Source organism: Caretta caretta, chromosome 1, assembly GCF_965140235.1.
Source record: "Caretta caretta isolate rCarCar2 chromosome 1, rCarCar1.hap1, whole genome shotgun sequence".
NCBI lineage: Eukaryota > Metazoa > Chordata > Testudines > Cheloniidae > Caretta > Caretta caretta.
The window spans coordinates 339,396,011-339,418,080 of NC_134206.1; the positions used below are offsets into that span (position 1 = coordinate 339,396,011).

The following is a 22,070-nucleotide window of genomic DNA, read 5'->3' on the forward strand; positions in this document are numbered from 1 at the left end:
ATTAAATACAGTTATCACTTTGAAAGACTGCGGGTGTGGACCTGGTGCATGCTGCTCCCATAGGTCTTAAGTTTTAAAGTGGATTCCTAGTGGTAGGGCATAATATTAATATTTTATTCTATAAACTTTATTTCTGTACTTATTAAAACCATTGTTACTGAATTCATAGCTCCCTAAGGGCCAGATTCTGTCACTCATACTCACACTGAGTAGCACAATGAAGTCAGTAGCACAATGAGATCAGAGGACTGCTTGTGGAGCAAAATCCAACTCTGTGTGAGTAAGGGTGGCAGAATCGGTCTTAAATTACTTTTTACCTCCAGATATGAAATACCATTGTAGCCATGATCTAAAATGCCAATTTTTTCAACACAGGGCACATGCACATGTAGGCTTTTGTTCTTATGGGACCGTTAGGGATAAATTGTGCTGGAATCTGGAGCATGTTGTCCATCCCGCTTCCAATGTAGGCTTGTTCTCTGAGGTGGATGTTCCAGTGCTTTTAAATGTATTTTTTCTTAGTGCTGTAAATGTCACAAATGAGCTTTCTCTACTCCCTTGGGAGATTCTTCCGTAATCTGCTAGATCTTTCTTTCTGTCCAAGAAATTTCCCTGACATTCAACCTAAATTCCGAATTTCTAATATAAAACCTGCCTCAATTCTGATATCTTGTTTATCAAAATTTTAAATGGCAATTGTGAGCTTCTATCCAAAAACATTGTCAACTAAATTGTAGTTGTCCCCAGAGATATTAATAATTGCATAGAACTATATCTGTTGTGTGTCTTATAAGGACACACATGTATTCGTCATTTGTAGCGGATGCAAAAATGATGGCTGCTGTTATTCCCTATGCTGTACAAGAGAAAGTACTATCCATGTACTCAGAAGCTTAGGTTTCAGTCCTCCTGGATTGACTATATCCCTGTATAGACAATGATTGGTCTCACATGTATTGGCAAAAAGAAAAGGAGGACTTGTGGCACCTTAGAGACTAACAAATGTATTTGAGCATAAGCTTTCGTGAGCTACAGCTCACTTCATCGGATGCATGCAGTGGAAAATACAGTGGGGAGATTTTATATACACAGAGAACATGAAACAGTGGGTGTTACCGTACACACTGTAAAGAGAGTGATCAGGTAAAGTGAACTATTACCAGCAGGAGAGGGGAAAAAAAAAACTGCACACCTTTTGTAGTGATAATCAAGGTGGGCCATTTCCAGCAGTTGACAAGAACGTGTGAGGAACAGTGAGGGGGGAAGGGGGGAAATAAACATGGGGAAATAGTTTTACTTTGTGTAATGACACATCCACTTCCAGTCTTTATTCAAGCCTAATTTAATGGTGTCCAGTTTGCAAATTCATTCCAATTCAGCAGTCTCTCGTTGGAGTCTGTTTTTGAAGTTCTTTTTGTTACAGAATTGCGACTTTTAGGTCTGTAATCGAGTGACGAGAGAGATTGAAGCTGTAGCTCACGAAAGCTTATGTTCAAATAAATTTGTTAGTCTCTAAGGTGCCACAAGTCCTCCTTTTCTTTTTGTGGATACAGACTAACACGGCTGCCACTCTGAAACATATATTGGGAAATCCAGAGGATGGTGTTACAGTAACTCAGGTTTTGTGGATTTTTGTTTTAGTGTGACAGTATATTTTAGAGCTACAGTAATTTAGGTTTCAGAGTAGCAGCTGTGTTAGTCTGTATCAGCAGGGTTTATGTATCAGCCGTGTTAGTCTGTTTTTAGGGTTTATGGGCCTCACAGGGTTTTGTTTATTAAGGAGAGATTTGAATGAATGGAGGATGAGTGCCCTGCTCAAGGGGATAGGGTGGGAGTTCCAAGTGTAGAAGACAACAGAGACGAGTGGAAGAAGAAGATGAAGGGGGAGCAGGGATTATTGTAACCAAAGGAAAGAAATAACAAGCATAATTACAAAGCAAGGGCCTGATCCTGCACCACTGAAGGCAGTGGGTGCTTTGATTAGGTCAGGCCTTAAGGCACTAATCCTACAAGCTGACCAGGATGGGCAGATTCCTTTGCTCATTTAATGCCCACCGATTTTAGTGGAGGTCTGTCTGGCACAGGGATCTGGCTTAACATCCCAATCCTGCAAACGCTCATGTATGTAAGTGAAGTATTTATAGAATCTGGGCCAAAATTATTTTTTTAGATTTTTTTTTATTTTATTTCTCTGATTCTTTAGAGGATCTGGCGGCAATATGCCATCTTAATTGCTTTTTGGTTACACTCAGATTGTTTTTGATGAATTGTACTAAGTGCTTTTCAAGAATAAATATGTTAATGTAGTAATGTTGTTACACCAACATGATTTACTCTCAGTGGATCCATTTGTAGAGAACCATTCTGGGGTACTTGCTGATTATGCAGAGAGAACCACCAAGCAATGTATTTGTGTCTCTTCTGTCATATAAGTCAGTCATCAAATTCAAATAAGTCATCAAATTCACATGCTGGCTTGCCTGCAGAATGGAGGGAGATGGGTCTTTAAAGACTCCTCCATAAAAATAAAAAGTCTGCTCTCTTTTTAAAATTAAAAATTGATTTATAACCAGTAAAGAAGAGTTGCTTTTGTCCTCTAAAAATGATAAAGGTAGTGCTTGGAACAATGATTGAGACCATTCTACAAGATGTTTCTTACTCCACTATTGTAACTGATTGGAAGAGAGATGATGGAAGAAAAATAAAAACTCTTCATGAATATGTATGAAGTTGGCAAAAGTCTGCTTTGATTTGAAATACTGGTGGTCTCTCTTCCCATTTACAATACATATGGTAGATTTACATGGGTAATTTCTATCAATGCTAATGGGAATTATAATGTAAATCCCACATGCCTCAATGGGAAAACAGACCCTTTGGTTTTCAGTCAAGGCTTCTGTACCTTCATTAGGAATGTATTACATTTGTACCAGGAAAGAAGAACAGGTATTTACTGGCAGTATTTGTTTAGTCAAAGTATCTATGTTCCAGAGACAAATATGCAAAATCTGAAAATATCTACTTTCAAATATTATTTATTTTATTTGCTAAGCCCCTGCAATATGCTGGATGCCATACAAGCGAGAAAGTAAGACTGGGCCTGTCCCAAGGAGCTTATTGTTCAAAGAAGATAGAGTAGATAGGATGACCTCGAGAAGCCCAGATATGAGGTGACTGGGATTTTTTTTGTTATTGTTGATCATATAACTGACTCACTTTTTTTGGACACCTAGTATAGCTGTTTACCTTACTAGAGGCGACAGGGCGTGGTGGTGGTGTTGCTGAATTTTTATACCAAGCGCGTACACATTTGGAAGCTGCCTTGAACCTAATCTTCTACTGACCTTAAGGCTTTGTCCACACTACACAGCTTCTAGCGACATGGCTGTGTCGCTAAATCTCAGGCAGTGTAAACGCTGTTTGTCGGCACTTTTACAGACAAAATAATTCCACCCCCTCTGAGTGGGGTTTGTGTTCTCAACAGGAGAGCACTCCTGCCGACAATGAGCTGTTTACACTGCCTCTTGCCGTGGCAAAACTTTTGTCTCGGGGGGGGGGGGGGGGAGCTTTTTTAAGTACCTATGAATGACAAAAGTTTTGTCGTTTGATTGGGTGTTGGTGGAAGTCTCTTCAGGGACTTGGAGGGCTGGTCTGCACTGGGAACTTATGTAGGCGTAGGTAAGTCTCAGGGATGAGAAAAATGGACACCCCCGAGAGACATAGCTACATCAACCTAGCCCCGATGTAAGCCATTCTAGGTCGACAGAAGAATTCTTCCATCTGCCTAGCTAATGCCTCTCAGGGAGGTGGATTACCTATGCTGACAGGGATCCCCTCCTTTTGGTATAGGCAGTGTCTACACAGAAGCTCAGCTGCAGCGGTTCAGCTGTGCTGCTATAGCATTTCAGGTGTAGACAAGCCCTGAAGCACTAAGGTTGCTGTGTGCCACTCTAGCTATTTAAGTGTAGGCATACCCGGAGCGATCTGCCACAAGACTAAAAATAAAAATTTTCCTCATGTGGTGTTTGTGTAGCTCTAACACTGTCCTGAGCATTTTGTGAACAATTGGGAAGACAAAGTCCCATTCCTCCCTTTAAAGAACCTTAAGGCCATGTCTACATCACAAAATTATATCGACCTAACTTATGTCAGTATACAGCCACCGCAGTTATTAAATTGCTTGTGAGTGCACAGTTGGCTCCTTGTGTCGGTGGTATGCTTCCTCATTAGGAGCACTTGTGTCAATTGTATTGTCAGTGTGGGGCATTGTGGACAGCTCCTGAAAGCCAGTAACAGTCGACATAAGCAACACAGTGTCTACACTGACTTTGCATTGACCTAATTACATCAACTTTGACACTGCCACTCAGGAAGGTGGTGTTATTTTTTTATTTGAAAAAAGCAAAAACAAGTTGCTACCTTTTAAGATTGCAAACAAAACCATAAAACATGACTCAAGTTAACTGGTGCAGTTGTGTTTGCTAAATTCACAGAGAGCCTGAAACAGCAGTTCTCGGAAGTGTGAGGTTCCCCATTCATCGCAATGTGGTGTTAACAGTAAATTCCCAGGGAGAGAATTTTAAATGGTGGCATTCTTAATTACTTTGCCGATGGCAATCAAAATATGTAAGAAAGGAGAGGAAGGGTCATATTGTGAAGTTCTGTGCAAGCTACTGTGAATGACATTTCACTTTGGTACCACAATCAGGAGGCTCTTGGGAGAATTACCACTGCTTATTTCCCTCCCCAGTCTGATCTATGGGGATGTCACACAAAGCAGTGTGATTGAATAATTAAATTTTCCATTAATCTTTGATTCCCAGTCTTTGTTTTGATTTTTTTGGTGGGATGGTGGGAGATTCAGTTGTTTAGTTTTGCCAGTACTTCTCTCTGAGAAGGACTAGTGCTTACAGGACTTTTGGAAGAAGACACTCTTAGGAGAGATGTGAAGGAAGAGAGGGGTAAAACATGGTGGGCCACATCAGGCATGATTTTCCAGGGGTTGGGTGAATTGTGGAAGATGCTCATTCACTATAAATAAGGTGACTCCATTGAAGCCAGTGGAGCTGTGCCAGTTTACACTTGCTGAGGATCTGATCCAGAAGGTACGAGCTGAAACTAGAAAGTTATTAACAAATAGGAGGGAGTTCTGAGAAGAGCAACAAAAGTAATTGAGGCTGGAGGGACTTCTGAGAGAAGATTAAATGAGTTAATTACTTGTCTGTACTTCCACTTGGCAAAACTTGTTGCTCAGGGGCGTGAAGAAAAGACATTCCCCTGAGCAACATAAGTTACGCTGACATAAGTGCCAGTGTGGACAGCGGTATGTCAGCAGGGGAGCTTCTCTCGCTGACATAGCTACTGCCGCTCCTTGCGGGTGGTTTAATTATGTCAACAGGAGAGGTTTCTCCCGTCGGTGTAGAGCAGCTACACGAGAGGTCTTACAGTGCCACAGGTGCGTCAGTACAGCTGTGCCACTGTAAGCTCTCTAGTGTAGACATCCTTAGAGTTTGCTAAATGAGAACTAAAGGGCACATGATAACTCTACTAGTCAGGTTAGAGAAAAAATAAACAATGGTACTCTCCCAGTGTCCGCGCACCTGTGATACAAAAATGAAATGACTTGTATTAGGTTGTTCAGATCTTCATAAGATGATCATCCTTCTTCTTTTGTGCTTTGCAAAACAGTAAAATAGTTACCAATTTAAATAATCATCGTTAGTCTTCAGTATTAATGGTCATTGAAATGAATAGGGGCAGTTCATGTCTGGTTGCAGGTTCAGACAGATGTCTTTGCAGCTGTTGACATTCTATTTGTATTTTGAAGGTTTTCTTTGCACCTTGAAAGGCTAGAAACTTAATTCTTTTTTAACAAAAACTTTAGATTCTCCAGCACAAGATACAGCTAGCAGAGGAAAGTACCAGCTCTCTGAGCTTTTGGGAGCCACCCCATTTCAAGACCTGCAAGTATGTGAAAATAGTCTGGAGACTGAGGCAGTGTTAAGGGTTTTACAGGGCGGGGTAGAACTAGAAGTGAAGGAATGAAATTAAGAAAAGGAAAATGAGGCTGAAATATCTGTAAGAAATTCTGGACAAAGCAATCTATTGGATTGTTGAATAATCTCCCAAGGGGAGTTGTGAGAACACAATCTCCTGGGACACAGCATGAGAGAACGTGCTGTAGGAAACAAACCAGTACTGGCAGAAGGATGGAGCAGATTATGTAGGTTTTCTTGCCGATGGTTCTTTCCCATCAGTAATTTCTGTGATTCTGTGACCAGAGGATGTGATTTTCATTCTCTGCTCTTCATGTTATAAAGCAACATGTGTAGGTAGCATCCAAGAAATTTTAGAATTGGTAGGCCCTATTTAATTCTTAATATAAACCTTTATTACACAGACGCTACCCATTCTTTGTAGGGCTGTTCTAGGAGATGGGGTTTTTTTGTCCATGATAAAGTGAGTATGTTTATAATGAGATTTGGAGCTATTGTTATCTGAGATGAACTAGCCTGACAATAGAGAGCTCTGCTGTGAGAGTGCATTGTGTTCACAGTTTTGTGCAGTTCTCATCAACCCCTGTAATACCATGTCCCCCTGAATATGTAAGCTCATATACTGGTAACTGGATAAAACCCAATGGCCCCCTTCTCCCAAAAATGAATGTTTTGGTAATTATTGGCTGTGCTTTCCTTGGGTCCAGTTTCACAATAGTGTACATTGTTAGCTTCAAAATCCTGTCTAGCTCTTTTGATTGTATCCTTATTTTATTTCACTTCTTCTTCAGGAGAACTTCCAGGGGTCAGTTCATCAGTTGGACCAAACTGTTGTACCTGTAATTGCCAGTCAACTTTGCAGGCCATTCTCCAAGAGCTGAAGACAATGAGAAAGTTAATGCAGATTCAAGCAGGTACCATGATCTCTCTCTCTCTCTCTCTCCTTTAATCTGTGTCTGATATCTTTAGTCAGGATATTTCTAAAGTGTTTTCACTATGAAGAATAGTCAGGGTTAGAGAATCTAGCTTAGTAGACCAGGGTTCAAGTCCCTGCTTCTTGGGGATCAATTTTTCAAAAGTGCCTAGGTGCCATAGGAGTCCACTCAGCCCATTAAGGCCTTTATGACCCCAAGGTTTGGATCCACAAAGAGACTTAAGTGTTGCTATGCTAAGCATCACAATGCCTAACTTTTAGATGCCTGGAAAATCACTTGAACAACAGTGTGATCCACAAAGCCTGAGTTAGGCACCTAGGCTCTCTGTACAACAAATGGGGAGAGATAGGTACCTTAGACTGCAGTTCACAGAAGCCAGCATGCTAAGTGGGGAGATGACAACCAGCTGCTTGTGTCTTAAACCCTGCCTCTCTCATGGAGAGATGCTCCTAAATCTGGGCTGCAGAAAGGCCTCTCTCTGCTTGTGGTCCACTAATGGGAACCCCTCTTAGGCACCCCGAGTTATTTCTTATAGGAATAAATTAGGCAGCTACCTAACTCCAGATAACATGGCCTGGGAGCAAGGGGAGAAGGAGGAGGAGTCGTAGCTCCTTTGTAACTTTTAGCTCAGTGGTTGGGATATTCACCTGGGATGTGGGAGACCCTGGTTCAGTTCCCCACTCTGCCTCATGGGGAGAAGGGATTTAAATGGGTTCCCCACCTCTGACGAGTTATGCTGTTCATAGTCTCTGAGGAGAAGGCAAAACAGGCCTGTTTAGGCCATCTATCATGCTGGAGAATTCATAATGTAGGCAGGGAACTGTGCAGCCTGGAAATACCCCAGTCAGGAGGATGAGAAATGCAGGTCTCAGTCCAAGAGAGGTGACAGCTGGGAAGCCAGAAGTCTGAAAGTGGGTGCCCTTGGTGAACTATGAGGGGGAAACACTGGAGCAGTCATCTGAAATATGACAGCCCTCAGTTAGAATTTGGAGGGGAGGGGAATTCTTTTAATTGAAATGTGGTGGAAGTTGAAAGGACAAAGAAGGTGATTGTATGCATACAGTATCATACTTGAAATAATGTTACTATGAACTAAGGATAGATGAGATGAGTATTGAAATGTCAGCTATCGCGAGTAAAGGTGTTCGGGTTTCAAAGAAGTGTGAGGGTCCTCAGCCTTTACACAAGTAGTTACATTGACTTCAGGGGGATTATGTGCATCAGTAAGGATGACTTGTGGATAAAAAATGCAGGACTAGACCTTCTTCAATAAAAACTGGAATCCAGGATAGTAGGAGTGTTTTTCTTTCCATGCTGTGTATCTGTAATGTAAATAAGTTGGTAAGTTAATGGACCTCTTGATGAAAAGCTTTGGGAAATAGTTTATAGTTTGTGGTATGTAGACACTTGTTTGGCACTCTTGTTATTAAAAAAAAGAATTAACACCTAAAATACAAACGTGTACATAAAAGTATAATGATTTATTCTGATAGTTAAGCACCTTCCTATTTAAATGACGAAGTACAAATTGCAGCCCTTGTAATCGTTGCCAGAAACCTCTCCAAAATCCATTAAGTAAATACCACTGTCAATGGGGTTCCTATTAAGAAACCTTTGCAGAGGATGGCAGTTTGCTGTTCACTGGAAGCTGTAGCATTTTCAATGGGGCTTTCAATTGCCCATGGATAAAAATAAGGCCTGTTCTACATTAAAAAGTTACATTGACCCAGCTACAGTCACTCTGGAGTGTGAAAAATCCACACCCTTGAGTGATGTAGTTAAACTAATCTAACCCCCAGTGTAGACAGTGCTAGATCAATGAAAGAATTCTTCTGTCAACCTAGCTACCACCTCTCAGGGAGGTGGATTACCTATGCTGACAGGAGATATGATTGATCTCTATAAAGACATCAGAGGGGTAAACACCAGGGAGGGTGAGGAGTTGTTTCCTTAAAGGGCCAATGTTGGCCCAAGAACAAATGGATATAAACTGGTCATCAACATGTTTAGGCTTGAAATTAGACTATGGTTTCTAACCATCAGAGGAGTGAAGTTCTGGGACAGTCTTCCAAGGGAAGCAGTGGGGGCAAAAAACCTGACTGAACTTTCCAGACTGAGCTTGATAAGTCTATGGAGGGGATGGTGATATGAGATTGCCTACAATGGCATGTGGCCCATCTGCAGCTGCTAGTAGTAAGTATCTTCAGTGATTGGAGATGGGACACTAGATGGGGAGGGCTCTGGATTACTATAGAGAATTCTTTCCCAGGTGTCCAGCTGGTGGGTCTCACCGACGTGCTTGGGGTCTAACTGATCACTATATTTGGGGTTGGGAAGGATTTTCCCCCCAGGTCAGATTGGCAGAGACTCTGGGGGGTTTTCACCTTCCTTTGCAGCGTGCGGCAGGGGTCACTTGTTCATAGAGTAAATGGTGAATTATCTGTAACTTGAAGTCTTTAAATCATGATTTGAAGTCTTCAGAAAGTCAGCCAGAGGTTTGGGTTTATTATAGGAGAGAGTGGGTGAGGTTCTGTGCCCTGTGATGTGCAGGAAGTCAGCCTAGATGATCACAATGGTCCCTTCTGGCCTTAAAGTCTATGAGATGGGAGAACCCCTCCCATTGGAATAGGTAGTGTATACACTGAGGTGCTGCTGCAGCTGTGCTGCTATAGTGTTTCAAGTGTAGACAAGCCCTGAGCTGCTTGATACTGATTATTTAGCCCTGATTCTGCAATCTGATCCACGTGGCTGGACCTTTACATCTGCACAAAGTCAATCCAGACAGATCCGATTGCAGGAGTAGGGCTTTAATTTGTAAGGCACGTATGTGTCCTTGAAAAATGCTGTATAAATATAAAATATTAATACATGTCAGAAAGAAGAACCGTTAGGCTTCAAAAAAAGCCAACTGGTATGAAGTCCAGGTAACTGTTTCCCAGAATGTAGAAATTAAACTGTTAAATATTTTTTACTAATTCTTGATAAAATAGTTTTTTAAATGTTCTTTTTGAGCCAATTTTCTTTAGAAAAGAGCGTGATTACTAATGCATCTAGAGTTTTCTTATTTATGTCAGTAAAAAATGTTGAAAGACCATAAGATCTTTGATAATGCCAGAGGATATACAATTTCACACAACTGTAATCATTGTTCAAGTACTTTTTTCAATATTAAGGGTTAATTATGCAAACCTGAGAAAATAGAAATGCTTCATATGCACAAACTGTATTGTAAACAGTGCTGCTTAGTCACAGGATGAATACAGCAAGTCAATAACTTGGTTTAACCTGCAGTGGTGTATGTGTTTCTATAAATATATTCACAGCTGTTTTCCCTTCAGTTGGCACCCAAAACAGACAGCAGCCTCCGATTCCCCTGATCTGTGCACAGAAGTCAACAATATCAAGAAAGAGAAATAAAAAGAAAAAATTGCCCCAAAAGACTCTTGAGCCCATTACTATGAATAAGAAGCCCAGCACTGTGGAGAAGGAAAAGAAGCTGTCAGCAAACTCTGAAAGATCCAGCTTGCAAGCAGCTGAACATACTCTAAAGCCAGAGACCCATGTTTCAGGATTTGGTATCATTCTTGAATCATCTTCCTCAGATGTAAGTTGATATTTCAGTTGCATAAAATGCCAGAGAACTTTACAGCACTATCACTTAGGGATCAATGATGAAGTCTACTTGAGGCTATATTGTTCCCTCTACCTCAAAAAAAGTGAGGATTTGGATTTGGAGTCATGAAAGGGGAGTGTGCTTCCAAAGCCTTGTATTCTCTTTCCCTGACCCCATAGAAACCACGCTGTAGGTGCTCTGTAGGGATCAGGAGCTCTGTTTGCCCCTGCAAGATAAACTTGCTGTCCCCATCTGCCATGCTACCCAGGGCCAAAGTAAGTCCAGGAGCCCCTGCAAGGAGCAGTGTAAGGAATTCACAACCCTAGCCTTTCTTGACTAATGTAATTATTCCACACCTAAGCTTTGCTCCTGAAAAAACATATTTATTTACTTAATTTTACACACTTGAGTAATTCTATTGGTTTCAGAGGGACTGCTCACATGAATAAAGTTTAAGTATGTGTTTGCAAGATTCGGGTATTTAACTTTTATCTGTGTTGTATCCAAGTAAAGGCCTTGATCCTGCTGTTGAAGTCAGTGGGGCTCTGTATGAGTGCAAGAGGCTGCCCAGGCAGATCCAGTTGCAGGATTAGAATTAGCAGCTATTAGAGTATATGACTTGGTCATTGGAAGGTTGCAGGTGGCATTGACTCCTTACTTCAGTTAATATGTATATTTTGATTAATGAAGTGTCTATCTGGTGACCATAGGGGTGTCTGATTGGCTTTGTTTAATGAGCAGATGGGTGATGTCTGAAAAGTTCACTGATGAATAAGCTGATCATTAATTTCTTTAATATATTTTTAATTTTGAGAAGGCAGTTTCCAATTTCCTAAGTACAGTGAGCTAGAAGAACATAATTAAATTTTGTATCAATGAGCGTAAATGAAAAGAATCCTGTAGATAATGTTGTACCTTTCTAGAAGTGCAAACTAATAATAAAAAAGAGCAGTCATGATAATTCAGTTATATAGATGCAAGCTACACCACTAATTAGATTACAGTGTCATGCAAGAGAGTCTGTGTAACGATATATAGCAACTACAGTAGTTTAATGCTTTTCAAAGGTTCTTTTGTTGCAGTATTGTGATTAGAAATGTTTGAAGCGACAGTAGATCGTAGACTCTGAAACAGTAGATATTGGGTAACTTCTGACTCAAATATGCAATTTACATTTATAAGACTTCTGTGCTTGTGGCTTGATTTTTAGGTTGGATCTCCAGTTTTTCAGGAAGCTTTGTGTGTGCAATGGAATTTTATCCACAGTTTCATGGGTTCGTTTCATTCACACTAGTTCTGTGGTGATTCAATCTGGCCGCAGTTCCTTGTAGATGGCAGTTTTGCACCCTGAAAATGGAAGCTTGGCTTAAAAATTGGGCCTCATCTTGCTTCCGTTGTTTGGAACGACCAAACGCTATCTGCCACGCTTGTTGGTTCAGTATGTTTCCAGCATCTGAACCTTCCCCACCACCAAAGCAGCTTCGGACAGTTCTGAAAATAAGCAAGATTTTTTTATTATTATTTAAACCATATGGGTTTTATTTTCAAAAGAAGAAAGCTGAGGTTTGGGGGTGGATATATTTACCAGTGGAAATAAAATGAAATCTCTAAAAATTTTGAATGGATTAAATAATATCACTTTTTAAAAAGAATGAATAAGGACATTGTTTTATCTTTTCCTTCTATTTATTTATAGGCATTTCTATTGCACTCATGGCCATCGTGTCTGAGCGCCTATGAAAACCGAAAGGCAGTTTTGAAGTACAGTATATAAATACTCTCACTGGAAAATTGTACAAATTGCGCCTTGTATGTACTGATTAATACAATTACTAACCAATGCCAATATTATTTTCACTACATCTTTGCCTAGAAAGCGATCCCCATTCGACTTCAGTAAATCAAGGATAACTTCACTGAAACCAATGTTAAGGTTTCAGTTGAGGTACCCTGGAGTCACATCAGTGGATCAGAGCTCAGAATCTGGCCCATGAACCAGATTAGCCCTTTTTAAATGTAATGATCACTTACTTATAGTTAAACTTTCTTGTCTTTGCTTTACTGTTAATGCAGATAATTTATATTACACTGTACATGAATAGTTACCCACCAGTTCTTTATACCCTGATTATTATCTGCTAACAAGAGCTATTCCATTTGATAAATCACGTTCAAAATTGTCCATGAAATCTCAATTAAGTACTGATTGCCTTTGATTGAAGAATAATTTGCTACTAAAGGAATGCAGTGATAAATCAGCATTTTACCTTCAATTTATGTGTCTGAGGTACAAATTGATTAATTTATTTTAAAAAGCCTAAATTAACATTACATTGACTCTGTTCTCTCCCTTCCCCCTCCTCCGATGCACAGGTGTTTTTCACAGGTAATTCACAGCAGTATTAATTAGATTTGTTTATGGCATTTCCTCCTTGCATCACTGGGATCTTGTTAGACCATATCTACACGAGCACTTACGTTGGCAAAACTTTTGTCGCTCATGGGTTTGAAAAAAATCACCCCCCTCAGCGACATAAGTTTTGCTGGCCTAAGCGATTGTATGCACAGTGCTATAGCTACTGCTGGTTGATGAGCTGCTTTTATTATGTCGACAGGAGAGCTCTGACACATCGGCATAACACGGCATAACATATGCCGCTGTAAGCTTGTACGTGTAGACATGGCCTTAGATTTCTAAGGCTATGTCTACACTAGAAAGCTTACAGTGGCATAGCTGTACTGATGCACTTGCGCTGCTGTCAGATCTCTTCTGTAGCCCTCTACGCTGATGAGAGAGAGCTCTCTCGTCAACATAATTAAACCACCCACAACAAGCAGCAGTAGCTATGTGGGTGAGAGAAGCTCTTCTGCAGCATAGCGCCGTACATACTACCACTTATGCCTATGCATGCATCTTTGAAAACATATCCATAGTATTTGCAGGTGGACGTTTGCATTAATAAAACAAAATGTTGCTTGAGCAAACCTGCCCAAAATGTGTAATTGCACAAAAATACACATTGTTCATGCCCAATGTGTATTGTGAGGTGGGGATCCTCTCCGAGACCTTTGGGAAATGTTAGACCTAAAAGTGCTTAATAAGAGAGTCTAGCTGTGCAGGAAATACAAGGCAGTGATATTTTCCTCCTTTTCTTCTGGCGGTGTCATTTAGCTGTATGATTTACCACAATTTCTTTTTGCTATAATAAGATGTTAATTTAATGTCGTCATATTCTAAGGATGCACTCAGGCTACATGCTAACAAGAAGGAGAGTGATTCGCAAGCCAACACAGGATTTGGGAGCAATCATTTACTCAGTTTCTGCCGTCTTTCACACACATGAGTTGTCCTTGCCCTGCGAGGTCCTACTGACTTGACTTCCTGTGGAGCTTTGAATAGAACTTAAAGCCAGTACCCTACTGGAAGATGGTTGCCGTACAACCACATGTCCTCCCTGGGAACATATCCCTTCTGTGGTGCCCCATGAGTGAACTGCTCCATTAGTGCAGAAAGATGCAGATTGTACTCCCTGTGCTCAGGGGAGTGAATCAGATCCACTAAAAGGTCATATAAACCCTATTTTAAAAGGCTATTTGGCCTTTTCCAAATGACATTGTTCTGGTGGTGACCTTCTGGGCCCTACCATATTGCAAGGTATCCTTGCCCTTTGGGTTTTTGTTTGGTTTAGTTTTTTGCTGTGTACAAAGAAGTAGCATAGTAAGTGTTGAGTAGCTGCAATGGCACATAAAGATGACAATCTGTATAATTATTTGACTTGCCTTTTAATGTGGTCATTCACTGGTTACTTTTATTTCAGTAAAATAAACTGTTCTTAGAGTGATTGCTTGTATAGATTCCAATTAGGTGTGTCCACGCCACGTGCACAGTCGTCGGAATGTTTTTTCCCGTAGCAGCACCCATCGGGTTGGCTGTGGAGCCCCCGGGCATGATGTCTTCATGGCGCTCAATATACGACCCTGTCGACCCGGTGCCTCCTCAGTTCCTTCTTACCGCCAGTGATGGTCGTTAGAACTGTGGCATCTTGCTTTGCAAGCTCTCCATGTTTCCCTAGCTTCTCTTTCAGACTGTATTGTGTAGTAGTTCAGTTCTTAGTTTGTTCTTAGCTATTGTAGTTCTAGTTAGTAGTTAGTTAGCTGTTGGGCTGGAGGGTTTACCCTTCACCCTGACTGTGTTCTCTTTGTGGGACTTACATGCCTAAGTCCCAGGGGTTCAAGCCCTGCAAGTCCTGTAACAAGCCCATGCCAATGGGCGACCCTCATGACGCTTGTTTAAAGTGTCTGGGGAAGCACATCAGTCAGAAGAGTGCAGGATTTGTAAGGGCTTTTGTCCCCGAACCAAGAAGGAGTGGGACTTTAGTTTGAAACAGCTCCTTATGAAGGCAGCACTTAGACCACAACCCACATCGGCGCGGCAGGACCCAGTCCCCCCCCCCCCCCCCCCCCATCCCTCTTCAGGGACCCATCTCATGAGCATCTCCTTATCCAGGAGATGCAGGCGCTCCTTGCCATAGGAGTGGTGGAGGAGGTTCCTCACTGGCAAGGAATTCTATTCCTGCTATTTCCTAATCCCCAAAGCCAAAGGGGGTCTCAGACTCATTCTAGCCTGCAAGGACTCAACAAGTTCATGGTAAAGTTGAAATTCTGCATAGTTTCCCTCAATATAATTATCCCTTCTCTGGATCCAGGAGACTGATTCTCCACCCTCAACATGAAAGATGCATACTTTCACATAGTGATTCTCCCTGCTCACAGACATTTTTTCAGGTTTCTGATTGACCAAAAACATTATCAGTTCACGGTCCTTCCCTTCGGCCCATTAACAGCCCCACAAGTGTTCACCAAGTGCATGTCAGTGGTAGCAACCTTCTTCTGAAGGAGGCAGATGCAGGTATACCCTTACTTTGAAGATTGGGTGCTCAGGGAGCATACCAGAGAACAGGTGGAGTCACAGGTCTGTCTGGCCATATCCACGTTCGAGAGACTGGGTTTCCTCCTCAACATGAACAAGTCCACCTTGTCTCCGACCCAGAGGATAGAGTTTGTCGGAGCCCCAATTCCAAGCCATGGCAAGCATCATTCCATGCATGAGAGAATACCTGACCGCTACAGCAAGGAATTGCCTCAGTCTCCTTGGTCACATGGCGGCCTGCACACACGTGGTCCAACATGCCAGGCTGAGACTCAGATCTCTGCAGACGTGGCTCACTTCGACATATCGCCCAGGGTGCGACAGCCTGGGACTAGTGGTCACAGTGACATAGCAGGTGCTAGAGTCACTCCAGTGGTGGCTTGATGCTCAAATAGTCTGTAAAGGAGTCCCCTTCAGCAGCCCTCAGCTGTCCTTGTCTCTAGTTAAGGATGCATCAGCAATAGGTTGGGGTGCACATCTGGGATATCTGCGAATGCAGGGCCTCTGGTCACAGGATGAGCTTTTTATCCATATCAATATCAAGGAGCTCAGAGCGGTGTGATTCACATGCCAGGCCTTTCAGTCTTGTCTGCAAGTCCAGCCACATGGCCGTCATGACCGACAATACCACTGCAATGTTTTAAATCAACAAGCATGGTGGAACCTGGTCCTCGCCCTCTGTCAGGAGGCTCTCAGTCTGTGGGAATTCTGTATAGCCCACTCCATTCACCTGGAAGCATCATATCTGCCAGGAGCCCAGAACTTACTGGCAGACCACCTCAGCAAGTCCTTCCACAGCCAGTCTATCTGGCTAGACTTTACTCCATCTTCCAGAGGTGCGGGTTTCCCCAGGTCGACCTTTTCACCACTCAGAGCAACAGGAAGTGCCCAGTTTTTTTCCTTCCAGAAAAGCAGCCCGGGCTCAATCGCAGACACATTCCTGCTACCCTGGGGAGGCCGTCTGCGCTACGCCTTTCCCCCAATCACTCTTGTGCACAAGGTCCTGCTCAAGGTCTGCAGAAACGGGGCAAAGATCATAGAATCATAGAATATCAGGGTTGAAAGGGACCTCAGGAGGTCATCTAGTCCAAGCCCCTGTTCAAAGCAGGACCAATCCCCAATTAAATCATCCCAGACAGGGCTTTGTCAAGCCTGACCTTAAAAACTTCTAAGGAAGGAGATTTTACCACCTCCCTAGGTAATGCATTCCAGTGTTTCACCACCCTCCTGGTGAAAAAGTTTTTCCTAATATCCAACCTAAACCTCCCCCACTGCAACTTGAGACCATTACACTTTGTCCTGTCCTCTTCTACCACTGAGAATAGTCTAGAACCATCCTCTTTGGAACCACCTCTAAGGTAGTTGAAAGCAACTATCAAATCCCCCCTCATTCTTCTCTTCTGCAGACTAAACAATCCCAGTTCCCTCAGCCTCTCCTCATAAGTCATGTGTTCCAGACCCCTAATCATTTTTGTTGCCCTCCGCTGGACTCTTTCCAATTTTTCCACATCCTTCTTGTAGTGTGGGGCCCAAAACTGGACACAGTACTCCAGATGAGGCCTCACCAATGTTGAATAGAAGGGAACAATCACGTCCCTCGATCTGCTGGCTATGCCCCTACTTATACATCCCAAAATGCCATTGGCCTTCTTGGCAACAAGGGCACATTGTTGACTCATATCCAGCTTCTCGTCCACTGTCACCCCTAGGTCCTTTCCTGCAGAACTGCTGCCGAGCCATTCGGTCCCTAGTCTGTAGCGGTGCATTGGATTCTTCCGTCCTAAGTGCAGGACCCTGCACTTATCTTTGTTGAACCTCATCAGATTTCTTTTGGCCCAATCCTCCAATTTGTCTAGGTCCCTCTGTATCCTGACCCTACCTGCCACCGTATCTACCACTCCTCCTAGTTTAGTATCATCCGCAAATTTGCTGAGAGTGCAATCCACACCATCCTCCAGATCATTTATGAAGATATATGAACAAAACCGGCCCCAGGACCGACCCTTGGGGCACTCCACTTGATACCGGCTGCCATCCAGACATGGAGCCATTGATCACTACCCGTTGAGCCCGACAATCTAGCCAACTTTCTACCCACCTTATAGTGGTAGTAGTATCCAGCCCATACTTCTTTAACTTGCTGACAAGAATACTGTGGGAGAAATACTGTGTCAAAAGCTTTGCTAAAGTCAAAAAACAATATATCCACTGCTTTCCCTTCATCCACAGAACCAGTAATCTCATCATAGAAGGCGATTAGATTAGTCAGGCATGACCTTCCCTTGGTGAATCCATGCTGACTGTTCCTGATCACTTTCCTCTCATGTAAGTGCTTCAGGATTGATTCCTTGAGGACCTGCTCCATAATTTTTCCGGGGACTGAGGTGAGGGTGACTGGCCTGTAGTTCCCAGGATCCTCCTTCTTCCCTTTTTTAAAGATGGGCACTAGATTAGGCTTTTTCCAGTCATCCGGGACTTCCCCCTATCGCCATGAGTTTTCAAAGATAATGGCCAATGGCTCTGCAATCACAGCTGCCAACTCCTTTAGCACTCTCGGATGCAACGCATCCGGCCCCATGGACTTGTGCACGTCCAGCTTTTCTAAATAGTCCCGAACCACTTCTTTCTCCACAGAGGGCTGGCCACGTACTCCCCATGCTGTGTTGCCCAGCGCAGTAGTCTGGGAGCTGACCTTGTTCGTGAAGACAGAGGCAAAAAAAGCATTGAGTACATTAGCTTTTTCCACATCCTCTGTCACTAGGTTGCCTCCCTCATTCATTAAGGGGCCCACACTTTCCTTGGCTTTCTTCTTGTTGCCAACATACCTGAAGAAACCTTTCTTGTTACTCTTAACATCTCTTGCTAGCTGCAGCTCCAGGTGCGATTTGGCCCTCCTGATTTCATTCCTACATGCCTGAGCAACATTTTTATACTCTTCGCTGGTCATTTGTCCAATCTTCCACATCTTGTAAGCTTCTTTTTTATGTTTAAGATCCGCAAGGATTTCACTGTTAAGCCAAGCTGGTCGCCTGCCATATTTACTATTCTTTCGACACATCGGGATGGTTTGTCCCTATAACCTCAATAGGGATTCTTTGAAATACAGCCAGCTCTCCTGGACTCCTTTCCCCCTCATGTTATTCCCCCAGGGGATCCTACGCATCAGTTCCCTGAGGGAGTCAAAGTCTGCTTTCCTGAAGTCCAGGGTCCGTATTCTGCTGCTTACCTTTCTTCCCTGTGTCAGGATCCTGAACTCGACCAACTCATGGTCACTGCCTCCCAGATTCCCATCCACTTTTGCTTCCCCTTACTAATTCTTCCCCGTTTGTGAGCAGCAGGTCAAGAAAAGCTCTCCCCCTAGTTGGTTCCTCCAGCACTTGCACCAGGAAATTGTCCCCTACATTTTCCAAAAACTTCCTGGATTGTCTGTGCACCGCTGTAGTGCTCTCCCAGCAGATATCAGGGTGATTGAAGTCGCCCATGAGAACCAGGGCGTGGTGGCACCAGCATGGCACCAGTATAGCCTCAACAACACTGGCACACCACGCTTCTGGATCTGTCGGTCGACACTCCGATCACGTTGCCGCTCCTCCCCGACTTGATCACTCAGGACCACGGTCGTCTTCGTCACCCAGACCTCCGGTCCCTCCTCCTTGTGGCCTGGAAGCTTCATGGCTGAATCCTATGGAGCTCCTGTGCTCGGAGCAGGTAAGGGAGGTCTTACTCTGCAGCAGAAAGCCCTCCACGAGGACCACATATCAGGCGAAGTGGAAGAGGTTCACTTGCTGGTGTGACCAGCGTCATATGCCCCCACTTCAGACACCATTACCTCTTATTCTGGAGTACATTCTGCATCTGAAATAGCAAGGCCTCGGAGTGTCATCCATAAAGATATACCTAGTGGCTTTCTCGGCTTTCCACCCCAGAGCCTGTGGACGCTCCGTCTTCGCCAACCCCATGGTTGGATGGTTCCTCAAGGGTCTGGACCAGCTACATCCCCAGATTAGACAGCCTGTTCCTGCGTGGGACCTTAATTTGGTCCTCTCCGTTGGTGACTTGCTCCCTTCTCTACCTATCGTAGAAGGTGGCCTTCCTAATTGCCATCACATCAGCAAAAAGTGTGTCTGAGTTAAAGGCCCTTACCTCCAACCTACCTTACACAGTTTTCCACAAGAACATGGTGCAGCTCAGCCCTCACCCGGCCCTCTCTGCCTAAAACGGCATCACATTTCCATACTAGCCAAGACCTATTCCTGCGTGTTCTTTTGTCCAAAGCCTCATACCAGGAGCCATGAGCAGAGGCTGCACTCCTTGGATGTTTGACAAGCATTAGCCTTCTATATTGAATGCACCAAGCCATTCAGGAAATTGAACCAGTTGTTCATAGCAGTGGCTGACCGCATGAAAGGCCTACCAGTCTCATCACAAAGAATATCTTCCTGGATCACGTCCTGCATCCACACATGCTACAAGCTGGCCAAGACACCAGCCCAGGCACTTACTGCACACTCCACAAGGGCATAGGCCTCATTGGTGGCATTCCTGGCCCAGGTCCCAATCCAAGAAATCTGCAGGGCAGCAACTTGATCCTCCGTTCATACGGTACCTCTCATTACGCCATTGTCCAGCATGCCAGAGATGATGCAGCTTTTGTCAGAGCGGTGCTCCAATCTGCGATTCCATAACTCTGACCCCACCGCCTAGGTAAGGCTTGGGAGTCACCTGATTGGAATCGATATGAGCAATCACTCGAAGAAGAAAAAACGGTTACTCACCTTCTCGTAACTGTTGTTCTTCAAGATGTGCTGCTCATATCCATCCCAAACCCACCCGCCTTCCCCTCTGTCAGAGTAACCAGCAAGAAGAAACTGAGGAGGTGCCGGGTCAGCAGGGTCATATATTGAGTGCCATGAAGGCGCCACTCTAGGGGGTTCCACGGCCAACCCAACGGGTGCTGCTAGGGGGAAAACTTTCCTACGACTGTGCGCGCGGCACACACACACACCTGATGGGAAGGGATATGAGCAGCACATCTCGAAGAACAACAGTTACGAGAAGGTGAGTAACCGTTTTTTATCATGACTCCTGGATAAGCTTCATGGATGTGATCGCAAAGTGACAATGAAGCTTGCTGGATGTGCATGTACAGCAACATGTGTGAACACTATTTTAATTAAAATATTTGTTTCCCTTTGGTAGCCAGAAGTGCAACTTGCTGAAGGCTTTGATGTCTTTATGCCCAAATCTCAGCTGGACTCTATATTGTCAAACTATACTCGCTCAGGAAGCCTGCTGTTTAGGAAGCTGGTGTGTGCATTTTTTGATGACAAGACCTTGGCTAACTCTTTACCCAATGGCAAGAGGAAAAGAGGACTCAATGACAACCGAAAAGGACTAGACCAAAATATTGTGGGTGCAATAAAAGGTATATTTCTGCTTTGTTTCCTGTATATACATATCTCCATCCTTAGCTGAGAATATGCTGTAGTCATTGAGTAATGCCAGGACCTTAGAATCCTTGGCATTTGGGTCAGAAAAATGTGCATTCTTCTTTTTATAATTTTTCCATAATTTCTGATTAAGCTAGAGGCTCATGCCTAGGTCCCGAGCCCCTGAAGACATGTGATGAGATAAGAATCTCAATTTAAAATTTTTTTTTCTGGCCTTCATGGATGTAAAGAAAAACACTTGATATCCATTTTGAGTCAGAAGACAGCCTGAAACAATTGCTCCAACTAGAGAAATGCACTGCTCATTCGTTAGATTGAAGCCTGCTGCCACTACATGGAGATGTGGGGTCATGGGAGAACTCTCCTGAGTTTTACCTTGGGTCCCTGATTGCCATAATTCTGCCTTGGTCCTTCCAGATCAGGGTAGAGGCACATTGGCAGGGTAGAATCGAAAAGCTTGCTGTGCACCTGACAGTGTCATATCTGGTCTATGAATAACTGGATTAGTAGTTTGTGGCTGGCAGTGAGGTGGGAAAGATCTTATTGAGGAAAATCTAGTAAAGGAAATGAGTTTTGTATCTAATTCTGATGTCAGTGAGGTTGTGGTCCCGCTTGTCTTGTGAGAGTGAGTTCCATAGTCTAGGTCAAGCTACTGTGAATGTTCTGTCCACCTCTGAGTTGTCTTCCCCCATTGACAATCAGTAGAATATAGCTGCAAGAGGAAATTATGGTCCAGGGCTTTGAGTATTAGGACAGAGACTCTGTATTCAACTTAATCAGGGATCTAGTGCAGAAAGGGGTGATCTGTGGTAAGTGGACAGGCTGCTACATTTTGTACCATCTGGAGCTTTTAAAGTACATGTGATTCATTCCTAGTTATGAGTGGCTATTAGCTAATCTGGAAGTTAAGAATATATGGACTATGGAGACCTGGGAGAAGGGTCAGAATCTGGGCCATTATAGCAGGGACAAGGGAGAGACAAGAGGAAACATAGAGGGGAAATCAAATCAGCGTCTTAGATATCTATATACTAATGCAAGAAGGATGGGGAATAAAAAGAAGAACTAGAAATGCTAGTGAATAAACACGACTATGACAGTTGCATCACAGAGACTTGGTGGGATAATACACATGACAGGAATATT

General features: G+C 43.3%; 1 protein-coding gene across 6 annotated transcripts in view; it reads left to right on the forward strand.

The window, feature by feature from the left end:
• Positions 1-22,070, forward strand: part of BEND7 (BEN domain containing 7) — a 73,704-nt gene that overhangs the window by 11,688 nt on the left and 39,946 nt on the right. For 4 of the 6 annotated variants that reach the window (XM_075124540.1, XM_075124538.1, XM_075124539.1 and 1 more), the window contains exons 4-6: positions 6,788-6,910; positions 10,255-10,535; positions 20,674-20,899. In XM_075124540.1, coding sequence (XP_074980641.1) covers positions 6,788-6,910; positions 10,255-10,535; positions 20,674-20,899 — 630 coding nt within the window. The remainder of the gene's footprint in view (positions 1-6,787; positions 6,911-10,254; positions 10,536-20,673; positions 20,900-22,070) is intronic. The other 2 variants (XM_048836570.2, XM_048836569.2) reach the window with 1 other exon arrangement.